This window comes from Myxocyprinus asiaticus, chromosome 12, assembly GCF_019703515.2.
Source record: "Myxocyprinus asiaticus isolate MX2 ecotype Aquarium Trade chromosome 12, UBuf_Myxa_2, whole genome shotgun sequence".
In the NCBI taxonomy this organism is placed as follows: Eukaryota; Metazoa; Chordata; class Actinopteri; order Cypriniformes; family Catostomidae; genus Myxocyprinus; species Myxocyprinus asiaticus.
This window is the reverse complement of record NC_059355.1, coordinates 50,530,515-50,547,515: the sequence shown is the minus strand read 5'-3', so window position 1 is coordinate 50,547,515 and position 17,001 is coordinate 50,530,515. Positions and strand designations below refer to the sequence as shown.

Sequence of the window (17,001 nt, the reverse complement as noted above, 5' to 3'; positions counted from 1 at the left end):
AAATCACGCTCAGAAACATTGTATCACTGAATCCTTTTCGTTTGTCATGCTGTCTTTGATGAGCCATTTCTCACAAATTTCCTGTTGCGCAGCACATCAATAACGAGCACATACACGGCGAGAAGAAGGAGTTTGTGTGTCATTGGAAGGACTGTTCTCGAGAACAGAGACCGTTCAAAGCGCAGTACATGCTTGTCGTCCATATGCGCAGACACACTGGGGAGAAACCTCACAAGTGCACTGTGAGTATTAGTGTGACTTCCTGTGTATGTGAGTGATATCCACTATCCATGCTCACACAAATCTTTATGTTTGTGTATCAGTTTGAAGGCTGTAATAAAGCATACTCTCGTCTGGAGAACCTGAAGACTCATCTGCGCTCACATACGGGTGAGAAACCATACGTCTGTGAGCACGAGGGCTGCAACAAGGCTTTCTCCAACGCGTCAGACCGAGCCAAGCATCAGAACCGAACACACTCCAATGAGGTATAAACAGATTTCCAAACACATGCACAAACAGACACACATTTATCAGAACAGAACAGAAGTATTTACGCTTAACCTTTAAACTCCAATTACTTTTCATATTGCGTGGTTTTCTTTCTTAGGGTGTCTTTAAAACTGTCATGGTTGCACGTTCTGCATGTGCTTTACTTTGTCTTTTATAATGTGCTACTAGTTAGGTAATCCAACTTTTGAGGCTGATCAATAAATGTGCATTCAGTTTTTAATTAATTGCACAAGTTAAAATAATTTTTGAACTACAGAATTTCTGTTTTATTTAACCCTCAGAGACTCATTGTAGTAGAATTGCAACATTTAAATGACGAGCAAGGAGGAGGCGGGAACCGGCTGAACAGTAAACACAAAGTTTAATAAGAAACTCAACATAAAACAAACATAAACAAACGCAGACACACATGCAACGCGGCCGCGGCCATCTCTCTCTCTCAAACTGGCGCCTCCAGCTCGTCTTTATCCCCCTCCAGGCTGATTAGCCCGATTCAGGGCCAGCTGTGTGTCCCGCCCTCCTCCATGTCACACTCCTCCATCGCCCGACTCAGGCCACGCCCAGCATGACGCACTCCCCTTGCCTCCCTTCCTGGAGGTGGGGGGCATTGCCCTTGCGGCCGTGCCAGCCGGCAGGTCTTCCCCGCCTTTCTGGAGCCCTGGGAGAGACGAGGGGAGGGAAAGGGGAGAGGGACAGAGCGAGGCGGAGCGACAGAGAGAGAGAGAGGAGAGGGAGAGAAATACTTGCTTGCCGGTTCCCAGACACGCTGTCGCCAGGTCCTCAACCACTCCTCCGCCCTCTGGTGGATGACAGTGAGTCCTCTGGCCCTTGGTGGACTGAACCGCTCCTCCTGTTCATCGGCGGACGGCAGCGGTTCCTCTGGCTCTCGGCGGTCGGCAGCGACCCCTCCGTCCCCAGGCAGACACCCGCGGCTGCTCCCCTGGCGGATGGCAGCGGTGAGGACTCCGCGACAGCGCACCCCTCCTCCCTCCTGGGTTTCGGCACCACTGTACCAGTTAAAAACGGGCAAGGAGGAGGCGGGAACCGGCTGAACAGTCAACATAAAACAAACATAAACAAACACAGACACACATGCAACGTGGCCGCGTGCGTCTCTCTCTATCTTGAACTGGCTCCCCTTTATCTCACTCTCCCGCTGATCAGCTGATTCAGCGCCGACCGTGCATCGTCAAGACCCGGCCACGCCCTCCTCCTCGTCACAACAAGCAGTTAGTTTGATTGCATTTTTGCATTTACAGTTTCACGAAGCATTTCTGTTCTCAAAAAAAAAAAAACTTTCGATTTTTATAAATCAGAGGCTTCATTAAACATTTTCAAAATAAAATATATATTATATTTATATATACAGTGTGTGTGTGTGTGTGTGTGTGTGTGTGTGATATATATATATATATATATATATATATATATATAGTGTTTATTTATATCAATGTTTGGGTCTCTGAGGGTTAAATTTGTTTGTAAATCGCTTTTCACAAAAAATAAATAAATAAAAAGCACAGCATTTTGACAAATGACATTATTTTGTGAAATTCAATTGAATTCACCACTTGACCAGAGCTATAACCAAAAATACAAAAAAAATAATAATAATTATCTTAACTTGAGTAGTTTAAAATAATCAAATGTAGCAGTTTTTAAACTTTTGGCTACAGCTTTCAATAACATGCCAACCTCGCTCTCCTATTTCTGGCCACTAGAAACCGTACGTCTGTAAGATTCCTGGCTGTACAAAGCGCTACACCGATCCGAGCTCTCTTAGGAAGCATGTGAAGACGGTACACGGACCTGAAGCTCACATCACTAAAAAGCACCGTGGAGACACCGGGCCACGACCCCCAGGCTCCAGCCTGACCCCTGCAGGTCAAGAGATGCTGATCGAGAAAGAAGAGAGAAGCAGAGAAGACTGCAAACTACTCGCTCCAGAAAACACACTGGTATGACATCTGTGAGCTCTTCTGATCACTTTGCACTTCACTCTCTGTTTATTTACCATCTTTACCTTAAAGGAAACATTTAATCAGAGGCACACTGCTATACATATTCACTTGTATAATAAGAAGATTAGTGAAGCCTGTTAGTCAGAATTCCATTCTGTCCCCTTACACATTATCTTGACTCATTTGTCCTCTAGAAATCTCAGCCAAGCCCTGGTGGCCAGTCATCCTGCAGTAGTGAACGTTCTCCAATTGGCAGTGCTAACAACAATGACAGTGGTGTTGAGATGAACCTGAATGCAGCGGGTAGTCTTGAGGACCTGACAACGCAAGAGGAGACCAGGAACACTGGTCTGTCAGAGTCAAGTGGTGGTGTTGGGTCAGGGGGAATGTGCATGTCTGTACAGGCCTTGAAGAGGCTGGAAAACTTAAAGATTGACAAACTGAAACAGATTCGCCGGCCAACATCACCCGGGCGGAGTACAGGGAATAAACTACCAGCCCTCTCAGGTAAAAAGACAGTCAAGAACAGATAAAATCCTTGCACAAACGAGACATTTTATCTTTAATTGCATTTCCAGGATTACATCATTAGAGCATGCTATAAAATACCTATTCTTAATCAGTATTTTTGTCTGAACATCCCTAAAACAAGATGTAATTTATTTTCTCAAGGAGCCAAATTGCTTTTAAGACAGATACATTTTTAGAAAATGTATCTTTAATGTTAGTGTTTTGTCTTGTTTCATTGGCAGAAAAACTAGATTTTTCTCACTTTTCATTAATATTTAGTGACGTGTATGCTTATGAGTGAACAAGACAAAACACACATTTATATCCAAAATACATTCTCTGAAAACAAATCTTAATATTTTATGTAATTTTATGCAATCAGTGTGATGTGAGATTAAAGTGAAATTCTGCTTTTGAATAATTGTCATGCTAAATCAGCTTAGTTTTTTACTCTTTTCAGGACCGGGAGAGGTGATAGCATGTGACCCTAATCAAGGATAGGGATTTTTGCAGTCTTGTTTTGTTGTCTACAGTCTGTGCTGATATACTAAAGTGAATTTCTGCTTGTGAATAATTTTCAGGCTTACCAATCTTCAGTCTCTTCTCTTTTCAGCCCCAGGAGAGATCATAGGCATGTGTGCGCCCTCACCTTTGCTCTCCAACCGTCGTGTCATGGAGCTTTCTGCCCCAGAGCTGGGTGGAGTTGGCGGGATGGGTATGTCATGCCCACCAAACGATCGGCGTGGCAGTGGCACCAGCAGCCTCAGTTCAGCCTACACAGTGAGCCGTCGTTCATCCATGGTCTCTCCCTATCTATCGAGTAGACGCTCCAGTGACGTGTCTCAGGTGGGTCAGAGTGGTCTCTGCCAGTCTGTGATGGGTAATGATGTGCCTGGTGGCCCACTGTCTCCTCAGAACAGCCAAAGAGGTGGACCATGCCAGAATGCTGGTGGGTTGCCAGGTCTACCGAATCTCACCCCTGCGCAGCAGTACAGTCTGAAGGCTAAATATGCAGCTGCAACCGGTGGCCCACCACCCACCCCTTTACCCAACATGGACCAACCTTGCACTCCCGGCAGACATGTCAGATTCTTAAGAGAATGCCATGGCCAGCCTCTTCCTCCATTCCTGCAGCAAGGGGGCACAAGAAGGCACAGTGCCAATACTGAGTATGGCACAGGAGTGATCTACCCGCATCAGGCACCGGGAAACAACACAAGACGTGCCAGTGACCCAGTACACTCAGGCAGTGACCCACAGGGCTTACCCAAAGTGCAACGCTTCAACAGTTTGAGTAACGTGTCCCTCATGAGTCGCCGCAATGCACTGCAGCAGTGTGGGTCGGATGCCACTCTCAGCAGGCATTTGTACTCACCGCGCCCACCGAGCATTACTGAAAATGTCATGATGGAAGCCATGGCCATGGACTCTCATGGGAACGCCGCAGAAAGCAACATGACGCAGGGTGGAGACCAAGCCTACATGGGTTACCAACAACCTCAGCACCACCCTCACAATGCTGGCCAGCTCTCTCCTGGACAAGAAGGCCTGGGAAGCATTGATCAAGTCTACCAGACTCAGATGGAAGGCCAGTACCAGGGCCAGACTGACATTGCAAACAGTCTTCTACAGCAGGCAGAGTACAGCATGAGCACCTGTCAACTCAGCCCATCTGGTCCACATTATCCCAGCCAGGGGCAGCCGAGCAATGGGTCAGGGCCCTGGGGACAGACCGGCCAGCTCCATAGCCCCCAGACTGGCTTGCAATACCAGGGTGGAGTCATGCAAGGGCAGCACTACCCTCAACAGGGTGTATACAATCCTACCTCTGACCCTCAGAGAGTTACGATAAAACCAGAGCAGTTCCATCCCTCCATGGGAGCATCGAGTTCCTGCCAGAATACCAAAACTCTACACCAGCATCACCATACGGGGAATATACAGGGTTATCCACCGCAGTCACAAGCCCAAGGCTTAATGGGAAGATCTTCCAATGCTAACTGTGATTTCCATCATGGCCAGACAGGAACACAAGCCAGTCTTCAGCAGCAAAGCCAAACTGGATCATTCCCCAACAGTGGAGGTGTAAGTCTCGGCTCACTGACAGAGAGCCGCAGGACGCAGACACCGATGCATCAGATGAAGGAGATGATGGTGAGGAACTACGTGCAGTCACAGCAGGCTCTATTGTGGGAACAGCAACAGGAACTATCTGGGAAGACAGACAGCTTGGACTTGGGGGGACAAACAGCGATGATGCAGCACAGCCCTCAAAATCAACAAGCCAACCAGATGCTTTATCATGGCAACACTTACCAAGGTTACCCAAATCAGAGTGTGATGAGCCCACCACACAATCGAGTTCCCAGTTCAGTGCCAGTTAAGGACCATTCCTGCTATGGCCAGGACATGGTGCCACGGCCACCTCAAGGGAGGAAGCCGCTGAGTCGCCAGAACAGCCTTTATAGCCTGGGAAGCCCACCTCAACTCAGTCCCATCCACTCCACCACCAGTCCTAGAAGAGCGGTACGATTGCCACCAGTTCAACAACAACAGCAGTATTCAGAAAACTTCACCAATAATAACAATCCCATGTACTACACAGGTCAGATCCACATGCATCATGACATAGAAAAGACTCTGGAATCCCAGGATGATCCATGTCTGGCTCAGCAACACCTGACAGGGATGGACCCTGGTGAAAAACCTTCTTCGATGGTCTACTCCGACCCCGCGCCAATGTCTAATGCCTTAGAACACCTGGACTTGGAGAATGCTCAGATTGACTTTGCTTCCATTATCGATGACCCTGAGCCTTCAACTTACAGTCCAATAAATCCCCCGATGGGACACCACCCATGCTCCTCTCAGACATCCTCCCGTCTCACCACACCCCAGACATCCATCACTCTGCCTAGTGGCCTCTCCAATATGGCAATCGGTGACATGACCTCTATGTTGACATCTCTTGCTGGGGAGAACAAATATTTGAACACTCTGTCTTAAAGAGTTTGTTTATATAATTGGAGAAGGTCCTAATAGTCAATTTTTGAATGTGGACTCTTGACACTAAATGCTCCTGAGATGCCATCATGACACCAAAGGTTCCTGGAGCCTCCCTCTAGATGCCGTATGCTATAAAATACATGTGCTGTACGATGCTGTAGAGGTTGGATGGTTCTGCTTGTGCCCTTCACGGTCTCTCACAGATGTTGTGTTTGGTGTAAAAGTTTTAATTGTATAAAATATGTTTCTAAGCATTACCACAAAGGTCTACAAAGGAGTGCAACAGTGCCTGCCCACTTTTCAGCCGTCTTGGTTCTGGAAGTGAGTTGTAAGCCATGAACCAAACCAACCAGCTCAGGTGAATCACAACATTACAAACTTTGATTTAAAACAAAAAAGTGTTTGAAAATCAGCTAAAAAGACAAAAGGTACAAGACTGTGTCATTAATGTTTTTAATAAGGTAATGACTACAATCCCATGAAGCACTGTGAATTACGTAACTGAATTAAAGTGATAGTTCACCCAAAAATTTTAATTTTCTCATAATTTACTCACTCTCATGCACTCCCAGATGTGTATGACTTTCTTTCTTCACAAATTATTATTTTAAGAAGATTATTTCAGTTCTGTAGGTCCATACAATGCAAGTGAATGGTGACCAAAATGTTTACGCACCAAAAAGCACATAAAGGCAGCATAAGTGTTTTAATCCCTATTTCTCTTAGCGATATGATAGGTGTTGGTGAGAAGCAGACCAATATTTAAGTCATTTTGTGCTTGAAATTCTTTTCCCTGTCCAGTAGTTGGCGGTATGCATGAAGAATATGAATCACCAAAAACTCAAGAGGAAGAATGTGAGGGGGCCTGGGTAGCTCAGCGAGTATTGATGCTGACTACCACACCTGGAGTCGTGAGTTCGAATCCAGGGTGTGCTGAGTGACTCCAGCCAGGTCTCCTAAGCAACCAAATTGGCCCGGTTGCTAGGGAGGGTAGAGTCACATGGGGTAACCTCCTCATGGTCACAATTAGTGGTTTTCGCTCTCAATGGGGCACGTGGTAATTTGTGTGTGGATTGCGGAGAGTAGCATGAGCCTCCACATGCTGTGAGTCTCTGCAGTGTCATGCACGAGTCACGTGATAAGATGCGCGGATTGACGGTCTCAGAAGCGGAGGCAACCGAGACTTGTCCTCTGCCACCCGGATTGAGGTGAGTAACCGCCCCACCACGAGGACCTAATAAGTAGTGGGAATTGGGCATTCCAAATTGGGAGAAAAGGGGATAAAATAACATTTAAAAAAAAAGAAAAAGAGGAAGAGGAAGAATGTGAAAGTGATCTGTTTCTCACCCACACCAATCATATCGCTTCTGAAGATATTAATTTAACTACTGGAGTCTTATGGATTACTTTTGTGCTGGTTTATGGAATTTTTGGAGCTTCAAAATTATGTCACCAATTCACTTGCACTGTATGGACCAAAAGAGCTGAGAAATTCATCTAAAAATCTTCATTTGTTTTCTGCAGAAGAAAGAAAGTCATACACATCTGGGGTGATATAAGGGTAAGTAAATGATGAGAGAATTTATATTTTTGGGTGAACTATCCCTTTAAAAACGATGGGAAGATAAGCTATTGATTTAAAGTTGTTGGTTATAAGTATAGAAGCATTTTGTTTGTGCAAAATGTTCAGATAGTTTCAAATATACAAGTAGTTTGAGAGTGTAGGAAGAGAGACTTGATTGCATCATTCACAGTGCATCATGGGAGTGTGCGGTTGCTGCAAAGCCCTTTTGGCATGCTTTGCTGGCCGCGATTCTCTGATTGGTGGATCATTTCCTTCAGGATCATGGGTAGTGTAGATCTTCACCAGGAATTCTGCTAGTTAATGCTGTTTTTTTAAAACAAAGTTGAAATAACGTGGACTGATGGCTTCAGCAGAAGCTTATACCATCAATTAACAACCTCAGAGCTCATGGTAGGTCTGCCTTTAAAGGTTTATAAGTCATAGTTAAAATTCGCCTATGGAAAAATTGAAAGGGATTTTTACTTCCAGAACAAGACTGTTGCGCTCTATTATTTAAGGGGCATTCCGGTCACTAATGTATGACTGTTTATGATAGAAATCTTTATTAAAATGTAAATATATGAGCATTTGACTGTAAATGGAAGAAAAGTTACAAAAAGATTTTTTGAAACATATCTGAACTTGGCTGACAAAAAAGTGAGCTCATTTCATTTGTGGGTTCGCTGGTAGGCACTCTCTCCAGTAGTATTGGTGAAGACAGGACTCAAGTGCCTTTGACCATTGTGGCGTAACATTTTTGATTCCTCACAGGTACAACATGTCAGAGTAAAAGAGATGTTATAATGCATGGACAGTCAGACAGATATAAACACTCTGACAGTATAAGAGAAAGGCAGGAATAAAGTGTTACTGGAAAAACTTGCTAAAGCTCATAGCTAAGTGTCATAATGGCAGATTACATAACATTATCTTTCTAGGTCTAGACCAGATTAAGCCTTTGAGTCATTGATTCAAAGGTTTGTTTTATGATTATTTGACGATGTTTATTTGACCAGTCTGCTTTCAGACAGGTACATTAAAAGGTAACGTCACTGAGTTACGAATTTGGTAAGGTTTTCATTTGTCTACGTTGCGCTACATAACCCAAGCTAGCATGCATATGCATCGCACTGACAACAGCACTGAGCTGAGGAAAAGTGATGAACAAATATTCATTTTTTGATTCTATAGAGTATGGCAATTACATGCAATGAAGGTACTTGATGTCATTCACTTGACTTTTGTCAAGCTATTGGTTTTAAGTCCTCCATAGACCTTTTTCACAGACTGTGATGACGCCTTATTTAGCAGCGTAAATCTAGCAGTTTATAACATCATGCTTTGTGTTATATTACCCTGGAATCAGTTTTAAAAAATGAATTACTACAGCTGTGAGGGGGTTCCGATTACAGCTGCTGAGAGAGTAAATTTGGCTTAATCCACCACTCTCAATTTTTGTTTCTTCTGGAAAGTCAATCAAATGTTATAGTGGATTTTTCTTTTGTTCTTTGAGCAAATGGGTAAGTGAGAATAATATTTGCTGTGATCTCCCAGTCACCGCTGTCGAAGTTTACCCTGCAAACGTTTACTTCCGCGTTCCAAAACCCGCAGTGTGAGAAAGGTCTATTATTTCTACATTGTGCCTAACTTGTCTGAAGAATTATTTTTCATTGAGTGTTATAGAGGGGCTCAGTATGGACGCGACCCTTAAAAAAACCCCAGTGTTTCTACTTGCTGTGGCATACCAAAGATGACTGGCACATGCACCCTTGATTCACACTAGAAACAGCATCATGTGCTTCCATATTGCTGTGATAAAGAATGTATTGGAGTTCTTCTTTATTATTTTCTCTTTTCTAAAGAAAAAAAAAACATTTTGTGATTGTTGCATTTCTGTGTGTTTTTATATCTGTCACAGTTCACTCAAACTTTTTTGCTGGCAAAAGTACATAACATAGTAACAGTTTTATAACATTAGCATTTACCTCGTCTATTTACAAAGAAACTAAGTGATATTTTTGCGTACCGTTTTCTAAATTTTTGTACAAAGGTACTTCTATATTATACCAGTTTATAAATAAACAGAGCCTGTGATGGAAGGAAATGTTGTGTTGTTTATGTTTCTGTGTGGACTTAGGTCTTAATTGACCTTATATTTAATTTGACACAAATAACAACAAGGCAGTGAGGGATAGAGGGATACTGAGAAAGGTTGTACCACGGTGTACCACGGTGACAATCATTCAGGTGGAAAATTCAGATTTTGAAAATAGGTCTTTCCAAATTTTTCCAGTGGACAAATACTAACTCTACGACTACACGGACTACACCTCACAGCCTTATTTTCATTCACATTAAGTTAAATACAGCATCTACCCTGACTAAGATCAATAGTGAACACTCTGTATAACACACTGTAATAAATACATATTAGGGATGTGCACGAGTAATCGATTAATCGAGTATTAGTTCAGCTTTAAATACTAGTAAAAACATTGCTCAAATATTGCAATTGGCAACAATGGCACTGCTTCTCTCTCCTAAATCTTGCCTTTACAATTCAATGCATTGGCTGACGCTGTGGATGCATGACATTGTTAAAGGAATAGTTCGCCCAAAAAGAACATTTCTGTCATCATTTTAAGTAATTGTATTGCTTCAGAACATGGCTGTCACCACCTATGAGGTCACCGAGGTCGAGGTTCATATCAGACAAGTTCACGATATAGTGCAGCGCATTGAGTCCATTTAGTTCGATATTTATTCAAAACATTTTTTAATATCATTAAACGGCTGTAAATTTCTGTCGAGAGATCCAGACCGATGCTAAAGCAGCACATAAACGCCGCTGTCATGTGGTAACTGTTATTTTCTCAGCGCTGGTGGACAATCACAGTCATTTATTACAGTTTTTCTGAGTCGCTTTGGTACATTTCTCGAATCATCCTTAACATTTGCAAACCAGTAAGTGCATTTCTCAAAACAATTCGTACAAACAGTACCACACATTGGATTACATGCATAAGCCTGTAACTTGCTCAAAATCCTTAGTTCATCTCTCAAAAGTAAATATTTATGTCAATGAACATATCAGTGCCATCAGAATGACAAGTACTTGTGTCATTGTTCACAAACAAGATAGTCCAAATGCTTAGCCATGTTGTCAGTATTTCCTGATGTTTTGATGACAGTGATTGAAAATGCACTTTTTCTGTATGGCATATATCAATTTCAAAGTTACACATTACTGCATGTGGGATATTGATCGCAAGAGATTGGACAGGATTCACATTTACGCTTTTACTGTTGGTCTGTCAACAAATTACAGTACAATGTCATTGCAATACAGAAAAGAAAAATTCGATGCATTCATGAGATGCACCACTGAGCTATTTTAGAGAACTGGTTGATCATTGGTTGATCTAATGCTTCACACATTCCCCTTCATTAGTCAAGATTCACATGAGAGCAATTCATCAATTCAGGACACATTTACAAAAGAAGCCTAATAGAAATGTATAGAAAATATGCTTGACAGATTATGACAACTGGTTCAAACACTTGGCACTTAATGACTTATGCAATGAACTAATGCCTAGATGTTTTGGGGGGTAAGACTATTCAACAGAGAACCAGTATAATATATTTAGATCAACATGACATAAGCAATTGATAATGTAGGAAACAGCACACATTTGTACATAATCAATTGCATGAATGTACCAAAACATTGGCAATTTGTTCAAAAGAATGAGAAATTGCTTTTATGATGTAAGGGACTAGATGATGTGGAGGTTGAACAAGTAGTTTTGAGAATTTCAACTGTGATCTGAGAAATGTACCAAAGCGATTGAGAAAAACCGGATGGATGAGGAGTTTCAAGAAATTATTGTTTATATACTGCTGCGGCAAGAATCCATCCACAGGTATGAATCATTGCAATTATCGTTTTAATTAAAAATTATTATCCAGTGTAAAAATGTCTCCAATTGGATATAAAAACGTCATGAGATTTTAATGCGGATCAATGGAGGATTCGGTTTTCTGAAGCGTCAAGCGCCCCCTGGAGGAAGAAAGTTAACAGTTTCGCAATTTCAGTTCTTTCCAGCAATTGTATGACTTTAGAAAGCATGGACAATAAGCACATGATTCACCAAAGGAAAAAAACTCATATCTTCCAATATGAAAACTCTATATCTTCATGCCCAGGGGCACTAAGGAGTCTTAATCCAGCTCTGATGATCATCATGACATTATCTGAAATGTTCAAAAACAGTAGTACACTACACTAGTACACTATCTGTAGTACAGACTACAAAATGAAATATGTCAAATATGGGAACAAGGGCCTTGATGAAGGCTTTGTAGCTTGTGTTTCACAACGTTATTTGTAAGAATATATAATTGTAATTTTGGTACAATTCTTGGCACCCCAACCCGGACCTCACTAATTTTCAAACCCTGGTTATGGCCCTGCTTCAGAAGACTTGGAATATTTTGTGTGTGTGTGTCTGTGTGTGTCAGTGTAAATGTAATGTTTTATTTTAGTTATTAGTTTAGTTTAGTTTAGGTTAGTTTAGTTTAGTTTTAGTTATTTATTTATTTTATGATTGTTGAATCTATATGTTGTTTATGTATAGTGCTAATTTTTCATAAGAAAAACAGGTTCAAACGTTGAAGGTTGAACTTAAATTCTACATTTCAAGTAATCGATTGCTTGTTTGTTTTTTTATGTTTTAAAGTACTCGACTACAAATTACTCAAAATGCCCATCCCTAACATGTAGTGCCTTATTCTTCTGAGGTACCACCTCAGATATCCACAAGGTGGCATGAACATTACAGTTTGACCCTCCAGATCTTTAAAAGGTCTTTAGAGTTTTTTGCCACGCACAGGGTTTGGGTCAACGTTACACTGGCATATTAGGTCCCTCCTCCTTTAGTTACAAAGAGAACATTTTTGATCACTAATACTGAAATCTCTGTGACAGCTAATCCTCTCCATACTCGCCCTTTCCCTGTCCCTGATTATAAGATCAAAAGAAAGCTTTTCCTCCACTACTTGCTAGTGTATGTGTGTTTGAGAGTTTAATGCTGTGGCTCCTGGTCCCTGGTACCCCGCATCAGCCCCACAGACCTAATATTGTGTGCAGAATTTACCCAATGAAGAACTGACCTCTACATCGCCAGCTCTGCTGACTCAGTTCTCCCTGTCTTCCATCTGTTATAAGATCCTTAACGCTTCTTCAGTTCTCTCTTTACCTTGCTCTCATCCTCTTTAATAATGACTTGACCACCCTTTGAACACTTCTATGCCCTCTGTTATTATTTATTGTGATTGCTAAGGCAAGTATCACTATAACTATTGCTCATACTGAGGGTTAGTGATTTATACAAACCACTGAGTATTAAACATGTCCCACACTGTGTGTACTACAGACATGAATGATATCTTAAATTGTGCAGTTTGTTGAGGAGAGGTGTGCGGTACTTTACAGCTCAGAGTATATGCGATCAGACTATAATTTTATCATTTGGAAAAAAAAAATCCTAATTAGACTTACATTGAAGGAGGCACACGAGCCAAATCTAGAAATCAGAATCTCATTAGCTGTGTCCCAAATGATGTACTACACACTTTCCAACATTCCACACTCAATTTTGATGGTTGAAGAAGTGCATGATAGTACACTTCTTTTTGTTGCATTTTCAGTGTTAACATACTATTCGCACTACTTACACTTAATAATGATATGGAATAGTGCAGAAGAGTGCGATTTGGGATGCACATATTGAGATTTTAGGGTGGACTCTTTTCATAAGCGACCATCTGCATAGCAAATTGTTAAAAAAAACACACAGAACACCTTAGCAACACCCTGGAAACCAACCACAACACCCTAGCAATGCACTGAAAACCACTCAGAAAATCTTAGTAACTCCCTGGAAACCAACAATAACACCCTAGCAATGCACTGAAAACCACTCAGAAAACCTTAGCAACACCCTGGAAACCAACCACAACATCCTAGCAATGCACTGAAAACCACTCAGAAAACCTTAGCAACACCCTGGAAACCAACCACAACACCCTAGCAATGCACTGAAAACCACTCAGAACACCTTAGCAACACCCTGGAAACCAACCACAACACCCTAGCAATGCACTGAAAACCACTCAGAACACCTTAGCAACTCCCTGGAAACCAACCACAACACCCTAGCAATGCACTGAAAACCACTCAGAAAACCTTAGCAACACCCTGGAAACCAACCACAACACCCTAGCAATGCACTGAAAACCGCTCAGAACACCTTAGCAACTCCCTGGAAACCAACCACAACACCCTAGCAATGTACTGAAAACCACTCAGAACACCTTAGCAACACCCTAGAAAGCAACCACAACACCCTAACAATGCACTGAAAACTGCTCAGAAAAACTTAGCAACTCCCTGGCAACCTACCAGAACACCCTAGCAGCTGTATCCTGATGTGTTAAAAAGCACTCAGAACACCTTAGCAACTACATAGCAACATCCTGCCATCATAGCGCCCGCTTTTGCAAAGGCAAGCACCACCACCAAAAAAAAAATGGGTTAGAGAAAATGTTGCAATTACTCATGCTACAAGTGCAATGGCATGATCTTTCAAAGTTAATAACATTAAACAAAAAAATAATATATGTTGTGTTCAGCATTCAGAAGAATATCAAATGGAAACCTTAGAAGATGTTGTCAGTTTTCATGTTCAAAAACGGCAAGACGAAGTGCATCGGAATGGAACAGAATGCAGTGCTATCGCTCTAGACGTGTTTTTAAAAGTTAAACTATTTTTAGCTGGACACATCACAACAGGCTATCTGTCTCTCACACATTACTGTACTCCAGAACACGTTCTGTGTCTGCCACTTATATGAAAAAAATAAATCTTTGTGCTTCTAGGATGCATTCAGTTCTATCTTGTTACCAAAGAAAGAAACAGGAAATAGTTTGTCATTCTGTCATTAAGTTCCGTCCTGCTTAAACGTATTGTGCATGTAATGTGGTTGAATTCATCTCCAAAGGAAAGACAGTGCAGATGTTTAGCAGAGCTCAGATCTTCAGGCCCGATTTAAGCCACAATATACTGAGCTGAGGTTGCTGATACAAATGGAAATGGCGAAATAAGCACTGAGGTTTTCACATGCAAAGAAGTGAAACCAGCATAATGACATTTCTTTTCTTGGTTTGCCATTTAAGTCCAGGCTTTTCATTCTCTTTGTCACAAAGGTTGGCATATAATTAACTCCTGTTTAATATGCCGTTAAGAAGACTCCTCCCTTTGCACCCTCTCTGAACCCCTGCCAATCTCCAGCACGCTGCAAACCCGTGGGACACCCCACCCTTGGGCGCCTCTCAGTGTGTACAGAGGTGTGTGTGTCTGTGTGCGTGTGTGTGTGTGTGAGAGACCATTTGCAGTGCAGATTCTTGCACTTATGGGCCCCTGTCGGCTGTTTTTAGGCTCGTTGCACACAGCAAACTCCACTCTTGACCTTTGTAATTGTTTATTACATTCATGTAAAAAACACTTTCTTAGCATTTGCATCTACCGGGGCAGAGGTGAACTGGTGAATAAGGCTTTTCTTTGTGTTGGGGTAGTTAGAGTGTTATTCTGCCATCCATCCACCCACCCACCTCCTCCTTTACTCCTTTACTCCAATCCACAGCAGGGTGTTGGTTTATGACCCATTCCATCTCCTTTCCTCTCCTGGACAAAAGGACTGTGACCTCTCATCCCTTCTCTTTTTCTTTGGCTTTCTCCACCTGGAATCCTCCATGTTATGTCTCTAAAAAAGACAAATGTCCATTGGAAACAGCAAATGCACACAATATCCCGTTATCAAGCGTGGCATTTTGGTTAAATTGCTTTAAACGTATATTCTTGCAGGATTTACCCCAAAAAAAAGTACCATGGTAACACCATGTGAGTATGGTATTAAATGGTATTCTTTGAAGTACCTTGGATTACTATGTAAATACCACAGAACCTGAATATGGCAAGAGGTTTCAGTGTGGTCTTACATATGAAGAAACAAGGTTATGTTAAGCTAAATATCTAACCAAGCTAAATATGCAAACAATTTTGTCATTCTGAGGGAATGATTAGTGTTGTGGCTTGTCTGGCAAGGTCTGTAACAAAGTTTTTCCAAACATGATAGGATAAATCTACCAATTGTGCTAAAAGGCGACTTCTTTGCTGCGCTTTTTCTGGTGCGAGACAGTACTTGATATACTGCAGGTTTCAAAAAGCAGAAAATAAACGTGCAAATTTACAGAAGAGGTATTATATCAGATGGCAGTTTTGAAATGTGCACATATTGCATTTGCACCTGGAATAATGATTGTTAATAAAAATAGCCAAAATCATACTAAACACGAGGAAGAATCAATAAACAGGGAAGAAAGTGCTTAACCATTTGCACGTTTTTAAAGGGGGAAAGATGATTTATTTGTGAGCTTTTAGGGATTCACCCTACCTCGTGCACCTCAGGAAGTATTTGGCGTGCATTATCATGACACTGCGCGCTCTGGCACCGCTGCCCGTGATGTGAATGCCAAGGTGGGGGTCCTGCAACGGTGTGTTTGACACGCAGACTTTTTCTGATGCTTTTCTTTTTCAGTTGCTAAACAGATCACCGTTCAATTACTCGCACAAAAGAGCTGACAATACAATACTTCCTACAGCAATCAACGGGAGAAGACGAGCTGATGGGGGTGCATGAACAGGTGCGATTTGTTCCAAGTACCTGCGCAAAAAGACCGTTTGTACCTCTTAATTTAGCCTATTTTTCTTTCAGGTGAGTAATCACGCGCACGGGCTTTATATTTGGGAGAGAGAAAAACCATGCACTTTTAGGTTTCTCTTCTGCGAGAAAAAACATGTTTATTGAATAAGAGTAGCATAATAATGCATGCACTGCAAATGCGTTTTTTTTTGCACGCATCCATATTTATGTAAAGTATTTAGCATGCAAAGCAGATGAAATAAAACGCAAATATGCGACATAATTGCTAATTAGACCCAGGCAAGAATAGTTCAGATCTGTGTAAGCTTTTAATTGATATATGATGGGCAAATGAACCCATACGGAAATCTAACATGTGCAACATGTGCAAAAAACATATATGAAATATATGTTTATATGCTTTTCACTGATATAAAATACTAGAAAATTATCTAAATAGGGCTAATAGTGGAATCTGACTATGAGCATGCTTACATATGTGAACTATTATTTTAGATATGTTCATAGATGCCCATACATCAGATTTCTGTGTGGGTAATGGTAATAGGCTATTTAAATAGAGTACCACTTATATTACAATACACATGCTACAGGGCATTACAAAGGCTATACATGGGCTATAAATACATTTTAAACAATGCCCACAAAATGCACAATATA

The 17,001-nt window shown here is 41.6% G+C and overlaps 1 protein-coding gene and 1 long non-coding RNA gene across 2 annotated transcripts in view; one reads left to right on the top strand and one right to left on the bottom strand.

Moving 5' to 3' along the window:
- The window catches only part of LOC127449544 (zinc finger protein GLI1-like), a 91,216-nt gene extending 81,564 nt beyond the window's left edge, over positions 1-9,652 (top strand). The window contains exons 8-12 of the mRNA XM_051713035.1: positions 93-242; positions 324-488; positions 2,235-2,471; positions 2,669-2,981; positions 3,598-9,652. Of these exons, the coding sequence (XP_051568995.1) occupies positions 93-242; positions 324-488; positions 2,235-2,471; positions 2,669-2,981; positions 3,598-5,990 (3,258 nt within the window). The 3' untranslated portion in view covers positions 5,991-9,652. The remainder of the gene's footprint in view (positions 1-92; positions 243-323; positions 489-2,234; positions 2,472-2,668; positions 2,982-3,597) is intronic.
- The window catches only part of LOC127449604 (uncharacterized), a 64,082-nt gene extending 49,722 nt beyond the window's left edge, over positions 1-14,360 (bottom strand). The window contains exon 1 of the long non-coding RNA XR_007898760.1: positions 14,277-14,360. This is a non-coding gene — a long non-coding RNA (uncharacterized LOC127449604). The remainder of the gene's footprint in view (positions 1-14,276) is intronic.
- Between the last annotated feature and the right edge of the window lie 2,641 nt (positions 14,361-17,001).